The following is an 18,775-nucleotide window of genomic DNA, read 5'->3' on the forward strand; positions in this document are numbered from 1 at the left end:
GGCTTCACCTGTTTTTGTGACTGTGTTTATTTTGTATCCCACCCTGGGTCATCACAGAGAGTATGAGGTCCTGCTCTGTGAGCTTGGTTGTTTTCTTGCAGACATTTCATTACCCAAACTAGGCAACATCATCAATGCTAGAAGAGAGTAGTGTGGAGGTCTGAAGGAGTAGAAAAGTTTGGGGACTCCTGATAGGACTTCTGGACTGGAGTAACATCTCCTTTCTGCTATTAACCCTGGTCGCTTTCCTAATAAAAGTCGCCTGTGGAACGTTCCGTAAAATAAAAACCATACACAACTATGACATCCTCAAGAATAATTTGGCCAAGGCTACATCTACCCGGTTGGTTGGTTGGTTCACCTTCTAGATCAGGGTTCCTCAACTGCTCAACATCGACCCCCTCAAAAGTTGATGAGACTATCCAATATTATTGTTATTCGGGGTGCTATTAAAGCCATTTTTTTTTAATTTTCGCAGTGTCGGAGGATCTTGAGCAATCTGAAGCTTCATGAAGGCGTCTGAAGGAGCTGTAGAGTTTGGGGAATCTATGACGGGACTTTTGGATTGGAGATACTTCTGCTATTGTCCTGCTGCTTTCATTTCTCCTGGCAAAACCAGCGCCCTCCAATACTTGATGGCCTACACAGCTTTTGTGACCTAGTGTTTTCTTTCTCTCTCTCTCTCTCCCTCCCACCCAACCTTCTTCCCTTAAAAGATTCGATGGTGCATTGTGCTTTCTCGCTCCCCTCTCCTTCTCCTTCTTCTTACTTTTTTCTACAGGGGTTTTATTAAGAAGGCTGGAGACAGTTCTCATTAGTCTCAGTGCCACCTTTTATCACTTATCAGAGGAACAAGCAAACGGAGAGCTGATTCCTTTGATCACGGCAAAAGGAGAAAGAGTATTAAAAACCCTATGAAGATCTGCTAAGTAGAAACCGGGAAAGACAGACTGAGGCGTGTTTCAAAGGAAGAAACGGGATTGAAAGTTGCCAGATTTGCTTGTAACATATTAAAGGACTGTAGATGCGGCAACAGATCCAACTGCTCCAGCTTGGCTTGGTTTTCCTTCCCCCTCCTGCTTTCTCCTTTGGGTTTTTTATTTTTAAATTATTTTTTGAAACAGGCAAACAGGAATACATCAACGGGAAGGGCAGGTGATCAACGAGAGCCAGAAGGGGGAGAAAAGAAAACTTGGGAGGTGGGTTTCGAGGGAATTGGAAGATGTAAGTGGGGAGATGGCTGAAAAACAAAATAAGGAGACAAGATTGGCACGCGAGATTGGGCTCCTGGGAGACTAAAGCTCCACGGTGTTCTTCCTTTGAGGAAAAGTTGAGTTTCTTTCTTTTCGTTGTGCAAAATTAATCGTGGTATAAAACCAGGTGATTTGAGGGATCTTCTCCCCTCTTCTTCCTACATCTACCCATCCTTATCCATCTCTTCAGGTCCATCCAGAGGTGGTATATTCAGCAGGTTCTGACCGGTTCTGGAGAACCAGTAGCAGAAATTTTGAGTAGTTTGGAGAACCGGCAAATCCCGCCTCTGACTGGCCCCACCCGCTTCTATTCTCTGCCTCCCATTGAGTCCTAGCTGATTGGCTGGGTCTTCTTTGGTTGCCCTGCACAGGAGAACAGAGCTGGAAAGCAGGTTAGCGGGGTGGGGAGGGAATGGAGATTTTGCAGTATCCTTCCCCTGCCACGCCCACCAAGCCACACCCACGGAACCGGTAGTAAAAAAAAATTGAATCCCACCACTGGGTCCATCAATCAGGATACAATCAAGACCAAGGGAGGTACTAATACCACTCTATGAAGCCTTAGTAAGACCACACCTAGAGCACTGCATCCAGTTTTGGGCACCACACTATAAAAAAGATGTTGAGACTCTAGAAAATGTGCAGAAAAGAGCAACCAGGCTGATGAGGAGACTGGAGGCTAAAACATACGAAGAACGGTTGCAGGAACTGGGCCTGGCTAGTCTAGTGAAGAGAAGGACCAGAGGAGACATGATAACCATGTTCCAATATTGTAGGGGCTGCCACAGAGAGGAGGAAGGGGTCAAGCTATTTTCCAAAGCACTTGAAGGCCAGACAAGGAATTATGGATGGAAACTGATCAAGGAGAGAAGAAGAAATAAAGAGATACTTTCTGACAGTGAGAACAATCAACCCATGGAACGGAAGTTGCATTCGGAAGTTGTGGGAATTTCATCACTGGAAGCTTTCAGAAAGAGACTGGACTGCCATATGTCAGAAGTGGTACAGGGTCGGCTCAGGCAGAGGGGTCAGACTGGATGACCTCCAAGGTCCCTTCCTACTCTTCATCTGTATCAGGAGAGGCCAACTCTGGGTGTCATCTACCAAGGACTGCCGATGCAATGGGTGGAAGGAATAAGAAGCTTATTTGTGGGTTGTCATTTCATGCGAGCATAGCAGCTGAAACCATCTGTAGAGATCCTAGGTCTTCGTTTAACATCCTTGGATATCAAAGATGCTGCAGGGTTGAGGTCTCCCAATTTTATTTTTTTCCTAAGACTGGATTCCAAGCAGCCTTGGACAATGAAGCTGATGTCTCCCAGAAGGCCGTATAAAGGGAAGGTGGACCCAGCTAAAAGCTAGGGGAACCAACCCCAAACCCATACATTCCATAGTAGCTTCTGCATCTTCTTCAGCTTGGAGCCAGGAATGGTTTGGGTGTGGAAGCCTGTCAGATTCCAGTAAGAGGTTCTCCCATGGAAATGTTGTTGGGACATAAAACAATAAGCAATAACATGCTGGATCAAAGAAAACGCCAAGATAAGTTTCCACATTGCACCACCCCAATAATGTGGCTTGCTTTGTAGGTTCAGCCACTGTGGTTTAGTGCGCCATTAGCATTGCATGTAAAGTCGGCCAATTGCATCATACTCATGGCATAAGAGTGACTTATGAACCTGGCCTCAGTGCATGAGAATAATAATAATAAAAAAAATACCCTTTCCCCTTCTAATCAATCTTGGTTTCTGGTGACTGTATATAGCCACATCCCTGAAGTTGACTTCATCTCATTTTAGAAGTGGTTTGTCAATGCCTGCTGGGATTTATCTGGATTTCCCAATATGACCCTGTTAGTTTCTGCAGTTTTTCCCTCCACATATTAACCAGGCCTGGCCTTGTTTCGTCAAAAAAGGTCAGTCAAGTGCAGATTGAATCTCCCTGCTGTGAATGATTGGTGCTGCTTTTATCTGGAGCAGGCGTACTTTAAGACTTGTAGACTTCGACTCCCAGAATTCTCCAGCATGAGAGGTTGGGGGATTCTGGGAGTTGAAGTCCACAAGTCTTAAAAGTTGCCAAGGTTGGACACGTTTTGGATCTAGACCAGGGGTGGGATTCTACCGGTTCGGGCCAGCTCTGTCTCTGTCTCTTTCTTTCCTCTCTCTCTCCTTCTCTCACTGTCTCACTTTCTCTTTCTCTCCTCTCTCCTTCTCTTTCTGTCTGTCCTCTCTCTCTCTCCTTCTCTCTCTTCTCTTTCTTCTTCTCTTTCTCTCCTCTCTCTCTCCTTCTCCCTCTCTCTTCTTCTCCTTTTCTCCTCCCTCTCTCTTCTTCTCCTTTTCTCCTCTCTCTCTCTCTCTTTCTCTTTCCTTCTCTCACTCTTTCCTTCTCTTTCTCCTTCTTGACTTTCTCGGTTCTCAACATTCAATGAGGCTGAACAATCTGAGGCAACTTCTCATCGCAGCCAAAAAAAATAAAAAAATAAAAAATCGGCTAGGAAATACACTGAATTTCAACTGTCCTCTGAATCACGCAAAGAGAAAGAGAGTTCATTTTTGTTCTCCCCCTCCCCTCATTATCCGATAGTTCTTTAAAGAGTTTCAAGTTTTACTTTGCCTCCTTTTGATCAGGAGGAAACGGTACTGCAAGGAAGGAAGCACAGCTGTGCCTTCAGCTTTGAACTCACCAGGTTTAAAAGTCTGCAAGGTTTTTTTCTTTTTTTTTTCTTTTCAGCTCTCTCTCCAGCCTGGCTCATACAGCCTCGTGATAAAGGGAGATATTAAATTGTCCTCAAGGATTACTAGAAAGGTAAATTCCTCAATTCAAAGCTTGCAGTGGAACTGTGTTGGGGTGTGTAGTTTTTTTTTTCAAATTTAAATCCTTAATAAGGTAAATGGCCTGTTTTTTTTTTTTTTTGAATCGCGGGTCTCGATTCCAATTGTTTTCTTTCTTTCTTTTTTGGGAAAAATAAAAAGTTTAGCTTTTTTTAAAAAAAGAAGAAAGAGGCTGGTTTTATGACAGGCTCCTAGAACTACAGATGGCATTTAATGTGGCAGCACCATCTAGCGGCACCATAAATTCATAATCGGCTCAAGGTTGACTCAACCTTCCATCCTTCTGAGGTTGGTAATAGAAGGACGGAGATTTGTCTCTGGAGATTCTCCATCAACCCAGGTGATGGTTGTCCCGAAGGTGTTTTTTTCAAGAGGCAACTGGACTTTCTGGTTTTTCTTTGAGGACATTTCACTTCTCATCCAAGAAGCTTCTTCAGCTCTGACTAGATGGCGAGGAAAGGAAGGATTTTTACTCCTTGAAGACAGCTGGTCATTTGCAAAAAGGCTCCACACCCATTTACACCACTCAGGTGACCCTGAGGACACAAACAAACCTCCGAGTGATTTCAAGGACTCTTTAAAAAGAACACAAATGAGCAGCTGTCTGCAAGGAATATAAATCCTCCCATTCCCCACCACCCAGTCAGAGCTGAATCCTGATCAACTCCAGGTTGACTAAGCCTTCCATTCCTTCCAAAGTCAGTAAAAGGAAGACCTAAATTGTTGGAGGCCATAGGCTCTCTGTAAACCACTTAGAGAGGGCTGTAAAGCACTGTGAAGCAGTATATAAGTCTAAGGGCTATTGCTATATGCCAGCCTGACATTCAGAGCAGATAACCCAGGGGTGCCTTCACCTTGAGAAGGATGGGCATAATTTCTAATTATATTTAGAAAATATATTTATGCTGGCTGGGGAATTCTGGGAGTTAAAGTTGCCAAGGTGGAAAAAATACTGTCCTAGAGTCTTGGGTTACTCTCGACTTCTTGGATTTCTGGTATGTGCCTCTTATCTAACAGTATTCACTCTATGTTCTCAACATCTTTACCATCAAAGGTAAACTTCTCTATTCTCAGTAATTTTAACAGATGTGAAAATGGGCTCAAACATGAATAACTTGTAACACGGATCCCAGAGGTTGTTCAAACTGTTCCACCCAGATGTTACATGCTCACGAATGTGTCATTGGAGGTTTCTATAAAGCATCAGGCAGATGTTAGCCATCTCCTATCTCTTTTGAAATGAAATAGCATAGGATTTGCATTTGGGTCTGTCACCCGTGATTGGTTTCTTTACAAGGGCTCATGGAAGCTTCTGAAATGTCAACACACAAACTAACAATCTAATCAAAAGAGAACAGTTTATCTCTATATTAGTATACTTAGCAATAGCAATAGCCCTTAGACTTATAAACTGCTTTACAGTGCTTTTACAGCCCTCTCTAAGCGGTTTACAGAGTCAGCCTCTTGCCCCCAACAATATGGGTCCTCATTTGACCCACCTTGGAAAGATGGAAGGCTGAGTCAACCTTGAGCCTGGTGAGATTCGAACTACCAAATTGCAGGCAGCCAGCAGTTGACAGTCAGCAGAAGTAGCCTGCAGTACTGCACTCTAACCACTGTACCACTGGTGGTCCTTTATTGCTTACCCTGATATAACCAAGGGTGTCTATGCGTTCACACAACACAATTAACTCCTTTGCTGATAGGGGACATTTTCTGGGTTTCGGTAAATCGTAAATTAACCACATGGACTGCTATAGAACACATGAAGCCATAAAAATCTCTCTTATCCACCCAAAAGAATTTTAAACATTATCCCAGGATAATTTTGCAGGATCCAATCTGGGTTGGTCCCTGGGACCAGAGGTTTTTGTCTTCTGTGCCTTTGGACTCCCTGAAGGTGGGCTCCAGCATGAGTCAAAATCTCCAAAGACTGGTCCCAGTGACCAATTCAGACTGGATCTTAAGCAAGGTTATCATAGAGTTTTTAGGTCTGTACCTGTGATTGGCTACAATGGAGGTACACCATCCTACAATGGACGCACCTATAATGGAGGTGCACCATCCTGATGTCTGAGCCCACCATAATTTCTTTACACAGTTCTGTCCTTGGTCTTTAAACAGTATCTTCCAAGCCAAGATCCAAACCTAAACCTCATTTAATTTGACTTAACACTTAAATGGGATTAGAATCATATGAGCTCAATTCAGTTTAGTTCACAAGATTGCCCCTAGTGTCTTTCATTATTCCTCCTCCGGTTAGATTAAAAATATACAATCTGAGGGCAATTTTTGCAAGGACTCTGGGGGGATTGTACCCCAAGTTTCCAGTGGCCACTTACATTCCTGGATTTTTAGGCAGGGTATCTCTGCAATAAGGGTACAGACACATAGAGACAGTAGCTCTCAGCTCCAGAGTTGGAGATGTCTCTCATTTCCACTCTATTGTCCAAACACAACTTGTCCTGGAAGAAAGGAAAGTCCAATTTTGGAAACTGTCAGCATCAAGTTCCGCACAGTTATTAGATGATGTCCAAGGGAACACTTTTAAAAAAACAGTTCTGGGTCTCTTTGCAATGTTTCCACTGGGTGATATCTGAATTTTATCATAAGAAGAATGAGTGATAAATTTTGCTTTCTCCACAAACAAATCATATATTAAGCTGTCCACTCCAGAAGTGGTATTCAGCAGGTTCTGACCAGTTCCATAGAATCAGTAGTAGAAATTTTGAGTAGTTCAGACAACTGGAAAATATCACCTCTAACTGGCTCCACCCCCATCTATTCTCTGCCTCCCATTCAGTCCCAGCTGATCGGCTGGGTCTTCTTTGATTGCCCTGCACAGGAGAACGGAGCTGGAAAGCAGGTTAGTGGGGTGGGGAAGGAATGGGGATTTTACAATATCCTTCCCCCGCCAAGCCACACCACACCTACCAAGAACCGGTAGTAAAAAGAAATGAATCCCACCACTGGTCTTCTCATATATTTTTCCCCTCTAAGTTCCCAATATCTTTCAAATCTTTCTATTGGGAAAATGTTCCTGTCTTGTCAAAAGCTGCGTTATATTTCTCTCCCTTTCTTCCCCCCATTACACATATTCCTGTACTGTCAGTTCCTTCAGCGTCAACATTTTCTGTGGAAGCTTCTTGGCCTTCCTCTCTTCCATCTTCTTTTGGAAAAACAAGAAATCTCTCCCAAGCTCATATGCTAAAGAGATCATTGTTTCCAGCAATGGTAGGTAGTACCGGTGACCAGGGTGTTTTTCTAAACGCTGTAGGGCCTTTTCTCCAAATTCGAAGGCACTTTTGAAGTTCTCCAGATCTTTGTAACATACAAGGATGGCGCATAGGGTGGGAACCAACTGAATGGGCCTGTGTTTTGTGAGCTTCTCTTGCAAAGCTACGGCCTCCAGAAGACCTTCCAAAGCTTTGGTGTATTGTCCTCCTCGAAGGCAGCTGTAGGCCTCTTCCAGCTCAGGCCTTGTTAAGAAGTCAATGAACATTCGCGATGTCCTGATGAACTCCATGGAGTATAGAATTCGCAAATAATCCTGGAAAGCTAGTTTTCTCTCCAGGATGACTTCATCCATGAAATTGCCAGTCAGGATCTTTTTGGGAAAGACAAGGTCTTCCATTTCATCGTAAAACTCTTTAAATAGGCTTGTGTGCAGCTTTTCGAAATCAGAATATCGGCGTTCAATCATTGATACGTTGCTGTCAAAGCTGCCAGTCTGGATGATGATGATTTGGTACTTCTAGAAGGGATACACAAGCAAAATATTTTAGGGACGTCGGATGGAAAGGGAGTCACAGTCATCTGGAAGATACTCTGAACATGGGTTGTGTTACTTTTAATATTTGCAGTTTTAGTTTAGCAGAGTGTGTCTGCTTCTTGCCATGATGGATGGTTTAATCTTATATGTTTTTATATCCCATGGTTTATTCAACAATCCATGATCCAAGTACTGTACTTATGGCTTAGTGCTTTGTGTGAATTACTGGGTCACACATAATGCTTTGCCGCAACCTATAGTTTACAACTGGGGTACCACCCTATTCAAAACCACAATGCTTGTGCTAAGGTGCAATGTAGCTTAATCCAGTAATTGCTATAATCACTATATTTGTGGCTTATAATGTGGTGTTAACCTAACCACTACATTCTTAACCATGATTTAATACAACAAATGAAACTATCCAGCCCAAATGAAGTTATTAGAGTAGTGATTGACTCAACTGATGAAAGGGAATTTATTCAGCTAGAAAACTGAGCCATCTTAGGTCAACACAGGTTGCTTCAAGCCCTAGGATTCTCCTCCTCCTCCTCCTCCTCCTCCCCCTCCCCCTTCTCCTCCTCCTCTTCCTTCTCCTTCTCCCTCCTTCTTCTCCTTCTCCTCCTCCTCCTCTTCCTCCTCCACCACCACCTCCACCACGATCACTCTTTCGTTAGCTTATCAACTTACCACATATTTAGAGAAAGCCTTCTCTACAATTTTGGCTGATGGGATTTCAAAAAGCACCTTGACTTCTCGGCAGTTTTGTTTCTCCTTCCGCCAATATTCCTGAAGTTCTTTAGTTGTCATGGAAGAGTTGGGGTTTTTCTCATCTAAAATTAGAGGCATGGATTATAGACAGTGTGCATCAGGGCTTTGTTTGACCTCGGAGAGCTGGGGTGGGTGGGTGGGTGTGACTGGGGGTGGGAATGGCCATCATAGGCATGGCCAGCTTGACATCACTCATGTCGGGGGCACCTGTGGTGGCCATGTCCTAAGGCAGGACTTCCCTGAGACCCTCGCTCACTCTCATTATAATCTCCTTCTTTCCTTCCTTCCTTCCTTCCTTCCTTCCCTCCCTCCCTCCCTCCCTCCCTCCCTCCCCCCTCCCTCCCTCTTCCTCCTCCTCCTTCGTCTTCGTCTTCGTCTTCATCTTCCTTCCTTCTTCATTCTCTTTTATTCTTCCTTTCTCTTCTTCCTTATTTTTCCTTCCTTGCTCTCTTCCCATCTGTCCTTCTTTTTTTTTTTTTTTTGTCTTTCCTCTTTTCCCTTTCTCCTTTCCTGATCCTTCCTGCATGGTCAAATGCCAAAGGGAAAACATTTCTCCTTTTGTTTTGTTGTTTGTTTGTCTCGATAGACCTCTGCCAGTGAAAATGGAGCCGGGGGGGGGGGCATGATCCATTTTCACTGGCTGAAGCACTGCGGGTTGGTCCTTTGCTATTTCCAGGCCGGCCCGTGGGCCTTGAGTTTAACACCCCGCCCTATGCCATCCATCTGGTAAACTCGCAAGGTTGTTTTTTCTCTCCATGCACATGTATACATCCGAAGTAGACTGTGTGGTTTCTCTGTGTCATGTAATATATGTGGGGGTGTGGGTACAGTATATGCATTATCTTTTTGTAATGTTTATTTATTTTTATTTATTGGATTTATATTGCCGCCTATTTGCCCATGGTGACCGAAGGCAGCTTACAAGGTGTAAAACCACATTTAAAACAGTAAAACTAGTAAGAAGAATCAAATAAATTAATATAATAAAATCACCCTCCATCTCCCACCCATGAATTATGTGGACTATATTGGAGGTAGTGGCCCTTTGAGAGCTGTATGCAATGAAATTTCATTTTAATGTATGCTGTTGAGTGTACATTCAAAATAAAAATAAAGTTATTCTCAATTCTGCTTATTATTTTTTTGAAGGGATGCTAACCTTATACTCGCATATCAGGAGGCCAAATATTTTCCCCCAGTTACACAATGGTGGAAAAGTTTTCATCAGCTAGGCTGTTCTATTGTCCTATGACTATTTTGCCTCTTCCCTGATAACTAATTGCCGTATTAAACTATTTCTCCTTTTTACTGTATTCTTATTGTAAGGGCCATTCAAAGGCCATAATAAAGATATTTCATATTATTATCTTTAGAGCACTGAAATAATTTTAACTTGGAATGCTAGGGGAAAATTGTATAGACTACATTGAGTTAAGCCACAGTTAACAGTCCATGATTGCTGGATGCAATGCAGTACATTGAGCAGAATCATCATCTCTTATATATTTTCAAACCCGCCATTTCTCCAAATGTTTTAATCTTCCTCTTAGCATATTCAATATTCTCTAGCGGCTGTTGCAAAACCAAAACCAAGTCATCAACCAAAGCACAAAGTTTATACTTGATGTGTTTTAATTTGTAATTGTTTTACTCTTTTATCTTATCAAATGTCCCTGTTCAGTAGTTCCAACGTCAAAATAAATAATAAAGGGGATAAAAGACCCCTCCCCCCATCTTTTCCCTTTCTGGATTTATTCAGTTCTGTCAAATCCCCATTCACTGTAATCTGAACTTTCTGGAGTGTATACATGGACATCCCTGTAAAAAGGCCGGTCCATTCAAATTCAGAATCAGAATGAACCAGTAAGGGCAACTGAATTCAGAACCACAGGTAGGTGGTTGTGTTGGATCACAATTTTTAGCAGCGCCTCTCCAATGGTGGGGCTGATGGGATTTGGGATACAAACGATCTGGAGCAGGGTCTCCAACCTTGGCAACTTTAAGACTTGTGGACTTCAGCTCCCAGAGTTCCCGGAGCTTTGCTGGCTGAGGAACTTTGGGAGTTAAAGTCCACAAGTCTTAAAGTTGCCAAGGTTGGAGACCCCTGATCTGGAGGGCAGCAAGCTGCCTATCCTATAAAATGGCTTACCTGGTTGGTTGGTGGTCTCTTTTGCTTCCTGGGTTGCTTGACATGAATTCATGTCTTCATAATCGTCCTTGTCACCAGAATGGACTCTGTGAGGCTTGGATGTCTCTGTGGAGTCTTCCTGCCCTTCTTTTGCTCCTGAGTAGGACTGGTTTTCATCCATCGCACAGCTTCCAGGGAAAAATGTAATTGGTACGTATAATGGTAGGTGGGAATGACCTAGAAAGGTGGAGGGAAGAGAAGCTATCTAGGGAATGAACAGATAAGAGGGGACATGGCCCACAGATGCATAACAGGGATAAGAAAAAAGCCTCCCCAACTTATCAAAGAGATGGCGGGAGATTTCTCCTATCAGGCTTTCAAGGTTTAGTTAATGTAGCCTTACAATAAAGTAGAAATATCTCAACTGGACATGTTTCTTGTTTGCTCTACCTGAGAAATCTGACAGCATACCACAGGAAGCTTTTCAAACATGTTTTCACCAGATTTGGTTGCATAAGGTGCAGTAGAGCTCTCTCAAAACCATGTAGCCTACTGTCCTCTCTAACAGGACAAACAATACAGTTAGGAATAAATATAGTCCTAAGCAAAAATCACAAGCAAGCATACCCCACCAGTCTGAAACTTACCTACTCTTAATTAAGACAGACCAAATCCTGACTTGGTAGAATTCTGGAAATGATTTCTTACGTTGTGAGGCTCTTGCCTCTAAAATGCGGTGATAGCTACCCTTCTGGCTTCCTTTTGAGTTCTCCAGAGACAAATAAACATTTACTTTCACTTTAGATATCTTTGTCAACTTCTCTATTTTATTCTAACGAAGGAAGTTTAGCTGAGCTTCCTCATTTTTAATCTCATTGTGCTGTTTTAAGAAGGTGGTTGCTACAAAAAGGCATGAGGACTCTGAATTTTTTGAAATATGATACCTTTTGAAATATGATATGGTTCCTTTCATATGAGGACAAGATCTTGGCACACTCCCAATAATCTAGTCAGTGTTGAGAATAGCAATCTTCAAATATCTGTGTGTAATAGTGAAACTGGGATATGTATTGATTGCCCCGGATACTTATTTTCCTACTTTTCCATGAAAAATTTCCGCCAGAAATGTCTGGATTGATTGAGCTAGGAACCAGGACTCTACAAACTGAGGAAGGGCACATGGATTTTTGAAAACATTTTTAAAGATCAGTGGATTGATATCACTTTATCTCACATGAGATGTTTTGGCTTCTTTGTTCTTAGAGATTGTGTCTACTGGTCTTTGAAAACAAAAATATTGTATAAGCAGCTCCAAAACTCAACAATAGGGCAGAATGGAAATACTTTACATTCATCACCGTTAATTGATGATGATGATGATAGAATTTGGAGCATATTTCAGGGTTTTATGGGTGCTTCATCACTGGAGGTTTTTAAGAAGAGATTGGACAACCATTATCTGAATGGAATAAGGTCTTCTGCCTCCAAGATCGCTTCTAACTTTGTTATTCTGCATTCTGATTTCTAGATTGCCATTTGTTCTTTGACCATCTACGTCTTGCCAAAGGCTCACCAAGTCAGATTTCTCACCAAGTCAGAAAATCAAAATTCAGAATGGGGTTGTCACCAATGAGAGATATTTCTAGGCTACAATTTCCCAGATGCCTCAGGTCCCCTTGAGTTTGTTAAAGTAAATGGAAATGAAGGAAACAGTCTCCATTCAGTGTCTGCATTTTTAAAGGATTAATATTTATCAGTTATTGCCAGTTAGGCCATGGTTGAAATAAGCTCTATTGGTATGTGAGCAGACAGCTTTTTGACTATAAATATAACATTCAAACTGCTTCCTGTCAAAACTAACAAAAAAACCCAGTAGCCCAGGACCTTCTGACTTACCAATCTCTAATCCAATCTCTCAGCAAAAGATAAAATGGTTTAAAATAGCTGCTACCATCTAATAATAGAATTGTGCTACCAGAAGTGTTGCACTGTCGTTTAAATTTCTGAGAATTCTGGCGGGTAATTTCCAGTCCAACATGATTCTTTTTCAGTTGTGATGGCCTACAGGATCTTGAAATAGGTTGTTTGATGTTGGGGTGAGGTATTAATTTTCGAAAGATGAGACTTGGGGGCCTAAAGGATTTCTTCCCCCCTCCAAAAAAAAATGATTGTGGGAGACTTTCTTCATTTTGCAGAATTCAGAATGATTGGCACCCTTAAAAATTGAGAGAGCAAATCATTTTTTCAAGTCACAGCGAGAAACTTTTCAAAGAAAAGGAATCTGAAGTTGGTTCCTCAAACTTTTAAATAAAAGCCCACCAAAAACAGAGCTTGGGTCACAGATTATTATTATTTTTGGGGGGGGGGGTTAGTTTAGGTGACTTCAAATACTACAATTTGTCAGCTGAAGAATATGGTTTAGATCAGAGGTGGCATTCAGCCGATTCTAACCAGTTCTGGAGAACCGGTAGTGGAAATTTTGGGTAGTTCGGAGAACCGGCAAATCCTACCTCTGACTGGTCCTGCCAACCCCATCTCTTCTCTGCCTCCCATTGAGTCCCAGCTGATCAGCTGGGTCTTCTTTGGTTGCCCTGCCCAGGAGAAGGGAGCTGGAAAGCAGGTTAGTGGGGTGGGGAGGGAATGGAGATTTTGCAGTATATCCTTCCCCTGCCACGCCCACCAAACCATGCCCACCAAGTCACACCTACCACACCACAACCACCAAGCCATGCCCACAGAAATGGTAGTAAAACAATTTGAACCCCACCACTGGTTTAGATCTCATATGCGCACTCCCCTTATTCCACAAACTGGGCTTTCGAAAATGATGAACTATCATTGCGTATGAGCCAGGATGCATTCTTCTATTTTATGTCACTCTGTTTACAGACGTAGAGCAATTTAATTTTTTTGTAAATAATGTCTAATAAAACACCCCTCCCACCACCAAACCTCAGTTGGAAAACAGATTCGCATTTTAAAAGATGCTTGATTTTTTTTTTAAAATATACCATGTGAGGTGAGGTGAGCATCCATTCAGGTTTAAAGAATACAGTTTCAAATCTTCTGATAGAATAGAAGCCTACTGCCCTTATCAATATTTTATACGAGGACAAGGGGTATTCTATTTCTTCCCTTTCTTTTCTTGTGGAATTCTTCAGCGTTGACTTACCTTCCTTGCATTTTAAAGAAACAGACAGATTCAAGTGTTTTTTAAAATGTTTATTCAAAAAAAGGAAATAAACAAGGTAGAAATGTAGTACGACACAATCATCAGTCGACAAGGTTTTGTGAAGAAATCCAGAATCTGCAAAGAATACCTATCTTTTAAGGGGGCATAACCTGCATCCTGAGAAGTACCTCTTTCCAAAGCTGCCTACAAGTCAAAGTTTAGACTTCTGAAGAGAGTGATCCATACCAGTTTGCTCTGAAGAAAAGGGGGAAAAACGAATGTCAGAAGGATAAGGAAGTGCAAAGAGACCATAGTTAATTTCACCCACTGATTACGGTCTACCCACACAGGACCTTCTGCAGAAAAAGTCACCTATCCCCGCTCTAGCGTCAGTGTTTTAAAAAAAACAGATATGAAAAATGCCTTGCTGATATAATCAAATAAATAGTTTGTTGGGATTCGCTCTAGGTTGAAGATCTGAAGACTTTCTGGATCTTAACCAACCAGGCTTTCGAAATCTGAAGTCTTGTTTATAAGCCAAGATCCCTTCTTCTCAGAATCAAAGGAAATAGCTTGCATAAGAATCTTCTTGTTATTCTTCAAGGCCTGATACTTCATGTAGATTTGTCCTTCATCCTGCATTTCTTATTCTTCTCCAGGTGGTCCAGAATGACGTCCAGTTTCTTCTCCTTTTTCTTTAGGTTCTCCTTGCATAATCTGATCCATTAGGTTCACTGTTGTCTCATCAGCTTGGAGGTCACGGCCTGGAAATGTACTATATCCATTCCATTCATCCAGGTAGTCTTGGAGATCGACCGGCATGTTGCTCAGATCTGAGTCATCTTCTAGATTCAGGTCTGAAGCGCCATTCAATAGATCGCCATTTTCTTTCGCTTCATGCATCATCGCGGTAATTTCCATGCAATCGTTGTCCTTGTCCGGAATGCTGTCTGATAAGATGTCGTGGACTATCACTGGTTCCAGACCTGGCGTGTACCACTTGGCTCCAGAAAACTCCAGGATTTTTTCCACTGAACTGCAGGAAAAGCAAATAATTTCATCAGATGGAGAACTGATCTTCAGACTGTCCCACATAGATTGGCCAACGGCCCTCAGGGAATGGGATAAACCCTTGAAAATATTCTTATGTAGAATATTCTGAATTGTTTTATAGGCTACGGGGAATAGCATCCTTGATTGCTTTCCTAAACAAAACAAAACAAAATATTTGCGTATTATTATTTCAATAAAAGGGGGCAATGCTTCTCAGTATTTTGAAAACTGTGGAAACATCTTTGGAATTGTATATTTTGATTTTTTTTTCCCATGACACTTAAGGAAATCCTCACATTTACTCTGGGAATCAAACAAACCTTTTATCTGACAGCATTTTACAATATTATTTCTTTTACTGATGCCCTTTCCAAGTATCATTGCTTGATGGACTGTTTGGAAATCCATTAATAACAACTTGAACAATGTCATACAGGTTGGTCTAGAACCCTCCTTTGGATTAGATACTCTGATTCTTTCATCTAGAATCCAAAACCGATATTAGATACAAGCTTCTCCAAATGGTTCCTACATGTCAACACTGTTTTAGCAAGCCAAAGAACAGAAAGAAGAATGGGTACCTTTTCCTCGTCCTAAAACAGCGAAGGCAACATAAAATAGTTCCATGGAAGCATCTCCAGCACTTCGCTGTCCTCATTTGTTTGAGCTTTTGAGGTAGCACCAAGATCTCTTGGAAAAGGCACCTGAGAACAAGACTGCTGCACCTTGTGGTCAAATCTACTAAGTCCTAATACTAGACACCAAAAGGTCCCTCTTGACTTGGATGGAGATACCTGAATGAATTCCCCACCTCTATGACCCTGGGCTACCTGGGGTTGCCTTTGTGACACTTTTCAGCTCATGCTTTCTGTGTGCATTGTTCCAAATAATTTGCATATTGGCATCACATTGGTGCAGAAGTGCCAGCAAAGTAGCATCTTTCTAAAGCTAGGGTTGAAAAGGTGAAGCTTCACCAAGGAAGGAGCTCTGAGATGATGGAAACCCCTTAACCCCATGATGATGATCATCATCATTTAAATTAGCCCATAATCCCATGCGGGGCGGCGTCTGACAACTGAATGGAACTAGCAGATCGTTTAATGGCCAGATGCCCTTCCTGTCACCGATGCAGAGTTTTGTTCAGCAGATATATCCTCATCGTGCCCAGAGAGAGAAAATACCTGCCTCTACCTAGGATCAAACTTACCGCCTCCTGATTGTGAGGCGAGAGCTCCACCTCTAGTTTCCACCCCACCACTTTCCCTTAACTGCATGATAATTACTCAATTTTGTAAGAAGAGGCTTGCCATTGAGTCCAATCTTTGTGCTGGAAACATTTTTCTTCTGGGGATGATGACCAACCTGGTCCAATGAATACCATCCCAGAACCAGTTTTCATTTGCTTGTTTTCTTGAGATATCTCTACTTCAAGAGTTCCTGTGGGAGAAGAGATTTATCTTTTTCTCTTTTTCCATATCCTGGCCTCCTGCAGATGCAGCCATGATGTGTTTTTCCCAAGATCTGGCTTCTTGTTCCTGATTGTGAAGTTTCCGTCATTTTCCTGTTCTCCATTTTCTCAGCATAGCTAGTTGTTGGCACCGCCATTACTCTTTGGGCAAGATGCGTGGTAACTACGATAGCTGTTGGGCTATGCAGAGATTCCGAGTACAATAGAGGGCTGATGCCACGGCAACTTAGCAACCTTTCAGTGTCATTGCTTATTTCTTGAAAAGAAAAAAGAAAAAAACAAGAAAGTCCAGTTGCCTCCTGAAAAAGCACCTTTGGGACAACCATGACCTGGAGGACTGAGAATCTCTATGGACTTTTTGCTTATTTCTTGGTTTTGCTTTTGCTTTTTTCTAACACTCAACTCTCCTTCCCAGACCTTCTCTTCTTGTTTTATTGCAACACTGGGAATTATTTTCATTCCCAGCGGGTCATGAATTGTCAAACAGTCCCTCGAGATAAGCACCCACCTTTCCTTCCTGTGAAGTGCTGCCGATAACAAAAGTGTCCAATGAACTAGAAAAAAAAAGCAACTGAAGTACAAAGAGCTTCAAGAATGAATCTGAACCGAACAGACCACTTTGCTTCCTGCAAAGGTTTCGTCACCTTTGCCTGTCCTTTATACCTTATGGGAGGGGCAATCACCTCCAAGGCTTACTCCTGAATTGCCCCTTTTGTCTCAGTTGCTCTTGCCTTCTAGCAGCTCTGTGCACACACACACACACACACACATACACACAGGCTCCTCTGGGTCCTCTGCCTTGCTGCTGCCAGACTCCAGAGGCTCCAAAGGCAGCACCACACTCTCACATGGTCCTGGCCCCATCTCTGTATCAGATGCAGGACCATCGTCCAAGTCCTCTCCAGATTCCCGGACTGGTCCGCATTATTCCCCTCTGTCTGATTCCGCTGCCGTCTGCACAGGCTGCTGGTGAACCACAACAGGGGAGAAGAACCAACAGACTCAGGGACCCAACTGCAGATGCACAAATGGACAGAGCACGGGAAAAAAATACCTTCTCTCATTTATATGGAGACACTCAGCAATTAGTCAGCTTGAAGCTGGAGGAAGCGAACGATGATTGACTGACAGTTTTGCCATAGGTCAATTTCATTGAAGGAAGGAAGGACAAGCAGAGAGTGACTTGTGCAAACTCTAGATCAGGGGTCTCCAACCTTTTCGGTTTTGTACAGTGGTTTTTTTCAGTACCATGTGTATGAGATAGGTAGCCATCAATATCTATCAAATAAATAAATAAATCTTTGCTTTAAAAAAATCCCATTAAAAACAGAAATGTGGTGTATATTGGAGCTGGAGACCCACTGAGAGCTGTATGCAACAAAATTTCATTTTAATGTTTGCCAATTAGTGTACATTCAAAGTGACAATAGTTATTCTACATCTAAGACTTAGTGTAACACATAAATTACATCTATTTTCATTCTCTCTCTCCATCCATCCATCCATCCATCCATCCACACACACAATTTTATATCTGTTATTATATGGATACTGATAGATGGGTGGATGGATGGATAGATGGATGATGGATGGATGGAAGATAGATAAGATAGATAGATGGATGGATGGATGGAAGGTAGGTAGGTAGATAGAAAGATGGACAGATGGATAGAAAGTAGGTAGGTGGATGGATGGAAGGTAGGTAGGTAGATAGATGGATGGTGGAAGGTAGATAGATGGATGGATGGATGGAAGGTAGGTAGGTAGGTAGATAGTTTGTTCCTTTATTGTCTGTCAATGTTTAAAAATAGTGCACATATTCTATGCACAGTTTTTAATACATTTTAAACCATCCATACGAAAACAATTCAAAGATCTGCATAGATTTAAACGACTTTCACTTGTTTTAAACGAATTTCTCTCCCCTTATGCATTCATACGCATTTGCACACAGTCTCAACAGGTGTTCCTCCATTTTTATTCTTTGCTTTTCAACTGTACCTTGTTATTTTTATTATTAATAATTATTTTGGGGGAGAAACAATAGAAATGAAAGCATCCCCCAATAAAGATCTACAGTAGATAAGCGCCGATTGTAATTATTAATTTGCAATAGCAGGACAGACACATAGCCCCGCCCTCCTCCGAATGACGTCATCAATCTGGGGGCGGGGGCAGCAGGAGGAGGAGGAATGGTAACGTTTTACTTTTTAGAGAGCCCCCGCTCTCTTTTCCTTCCGCTCTTTCGGTTTTTGGTCCAATAGGAAGCGAGGTAGGCGAGTCCTTGGGAGAACGTGCCCAATCAAATCAACTGATCTCGGCGCGTTCGG

The 18,775-nt window shown here is 42.2% G+C and overlaps 1 protein-coding gene across 3 annotated transcripts; it reads right to left on the reverse strand.

Moving 5' to 3' along the window:
* Positions 1–6,222: 6,222 nt before the first annotated feature.
* SNX20 (sorting nexin 20) lies at positions 6,223–11,531 on the reverse strand. 3 transcript variants are annotated; one of them, XM_087940360.1, is made up of 4 exons: positions 11,400–11,517; positions 10,774–10,940; positions 8,544–8,686; positions 6,223–7,835 (listed from the first exon to the last, which is right to left on the reverse strand). In XM_087940360.1, exons 2-4 carry the CDS (start codon positions 10,931–10,933, stop codon positions 7,170–7,172), a joined length of 969 nt encoding a protein of 322 aa, XP_087796486.1. In that variant the 5' UTR covers positions 10,934–10,940; positions 11,400–11,517; the 3' UTR covers positions 6,223–7,169. The 3 variants fall into 3 exon arrangements, with proteins under 3 accessions (XP_087796486.1, XP_026569801.1, XP_087796484.1); XM_026714016.2 differs by having other exon boundaries at positions 10,774–11,017; positions 11,400–11,516; XM_087940358.1 differs by having other exon boundaries at positions 6,224–7,835; positions 10,774–10,989; positions 11,400–11,531.
* Positions 11,532–18,775: the final 7,244 nt, after the last annotated feature.

The sequence above is a fragment of the Pseudonaja textilis genome, chromosome 11, assembly GCF_049901715.1.
Source record: "Pseudonaja textilis isolate UNSWEBS1 chromosome 11, rPseTex1.2, whole genome shotgun sequence".
In the NCBI taxonomy this organism is placed as follows: Eukaryota; Metazoa; Chordata; class Lepidosauria; order Squamata; family Elapidae; genus Pseudonaja; species Pseudonaja textilis.

Coding starts and splice junctions, on each gene's coding strand:
- SNX20 (XM_087940360.1), bottom strand. CDS start 10,933: ATGGATGAAAACCAGTCCTACTCAGGAGCAAAAGAAGGGCAGGAAGAC. Junction 8,687..10,773: donor AGAGACCACCAACCAACCAG/GTAAGCCATTTT, acceptor CTCTAATTTTAG/ATGAGAAAAACCCCAACTCT. Junction 7,836..8,543: donor AGGCTTTCTCTAAATATGTG/GTAAGTTGATAA, acceptor TATCCCTTCTAG/AAGTACCAAATCATCATCAT.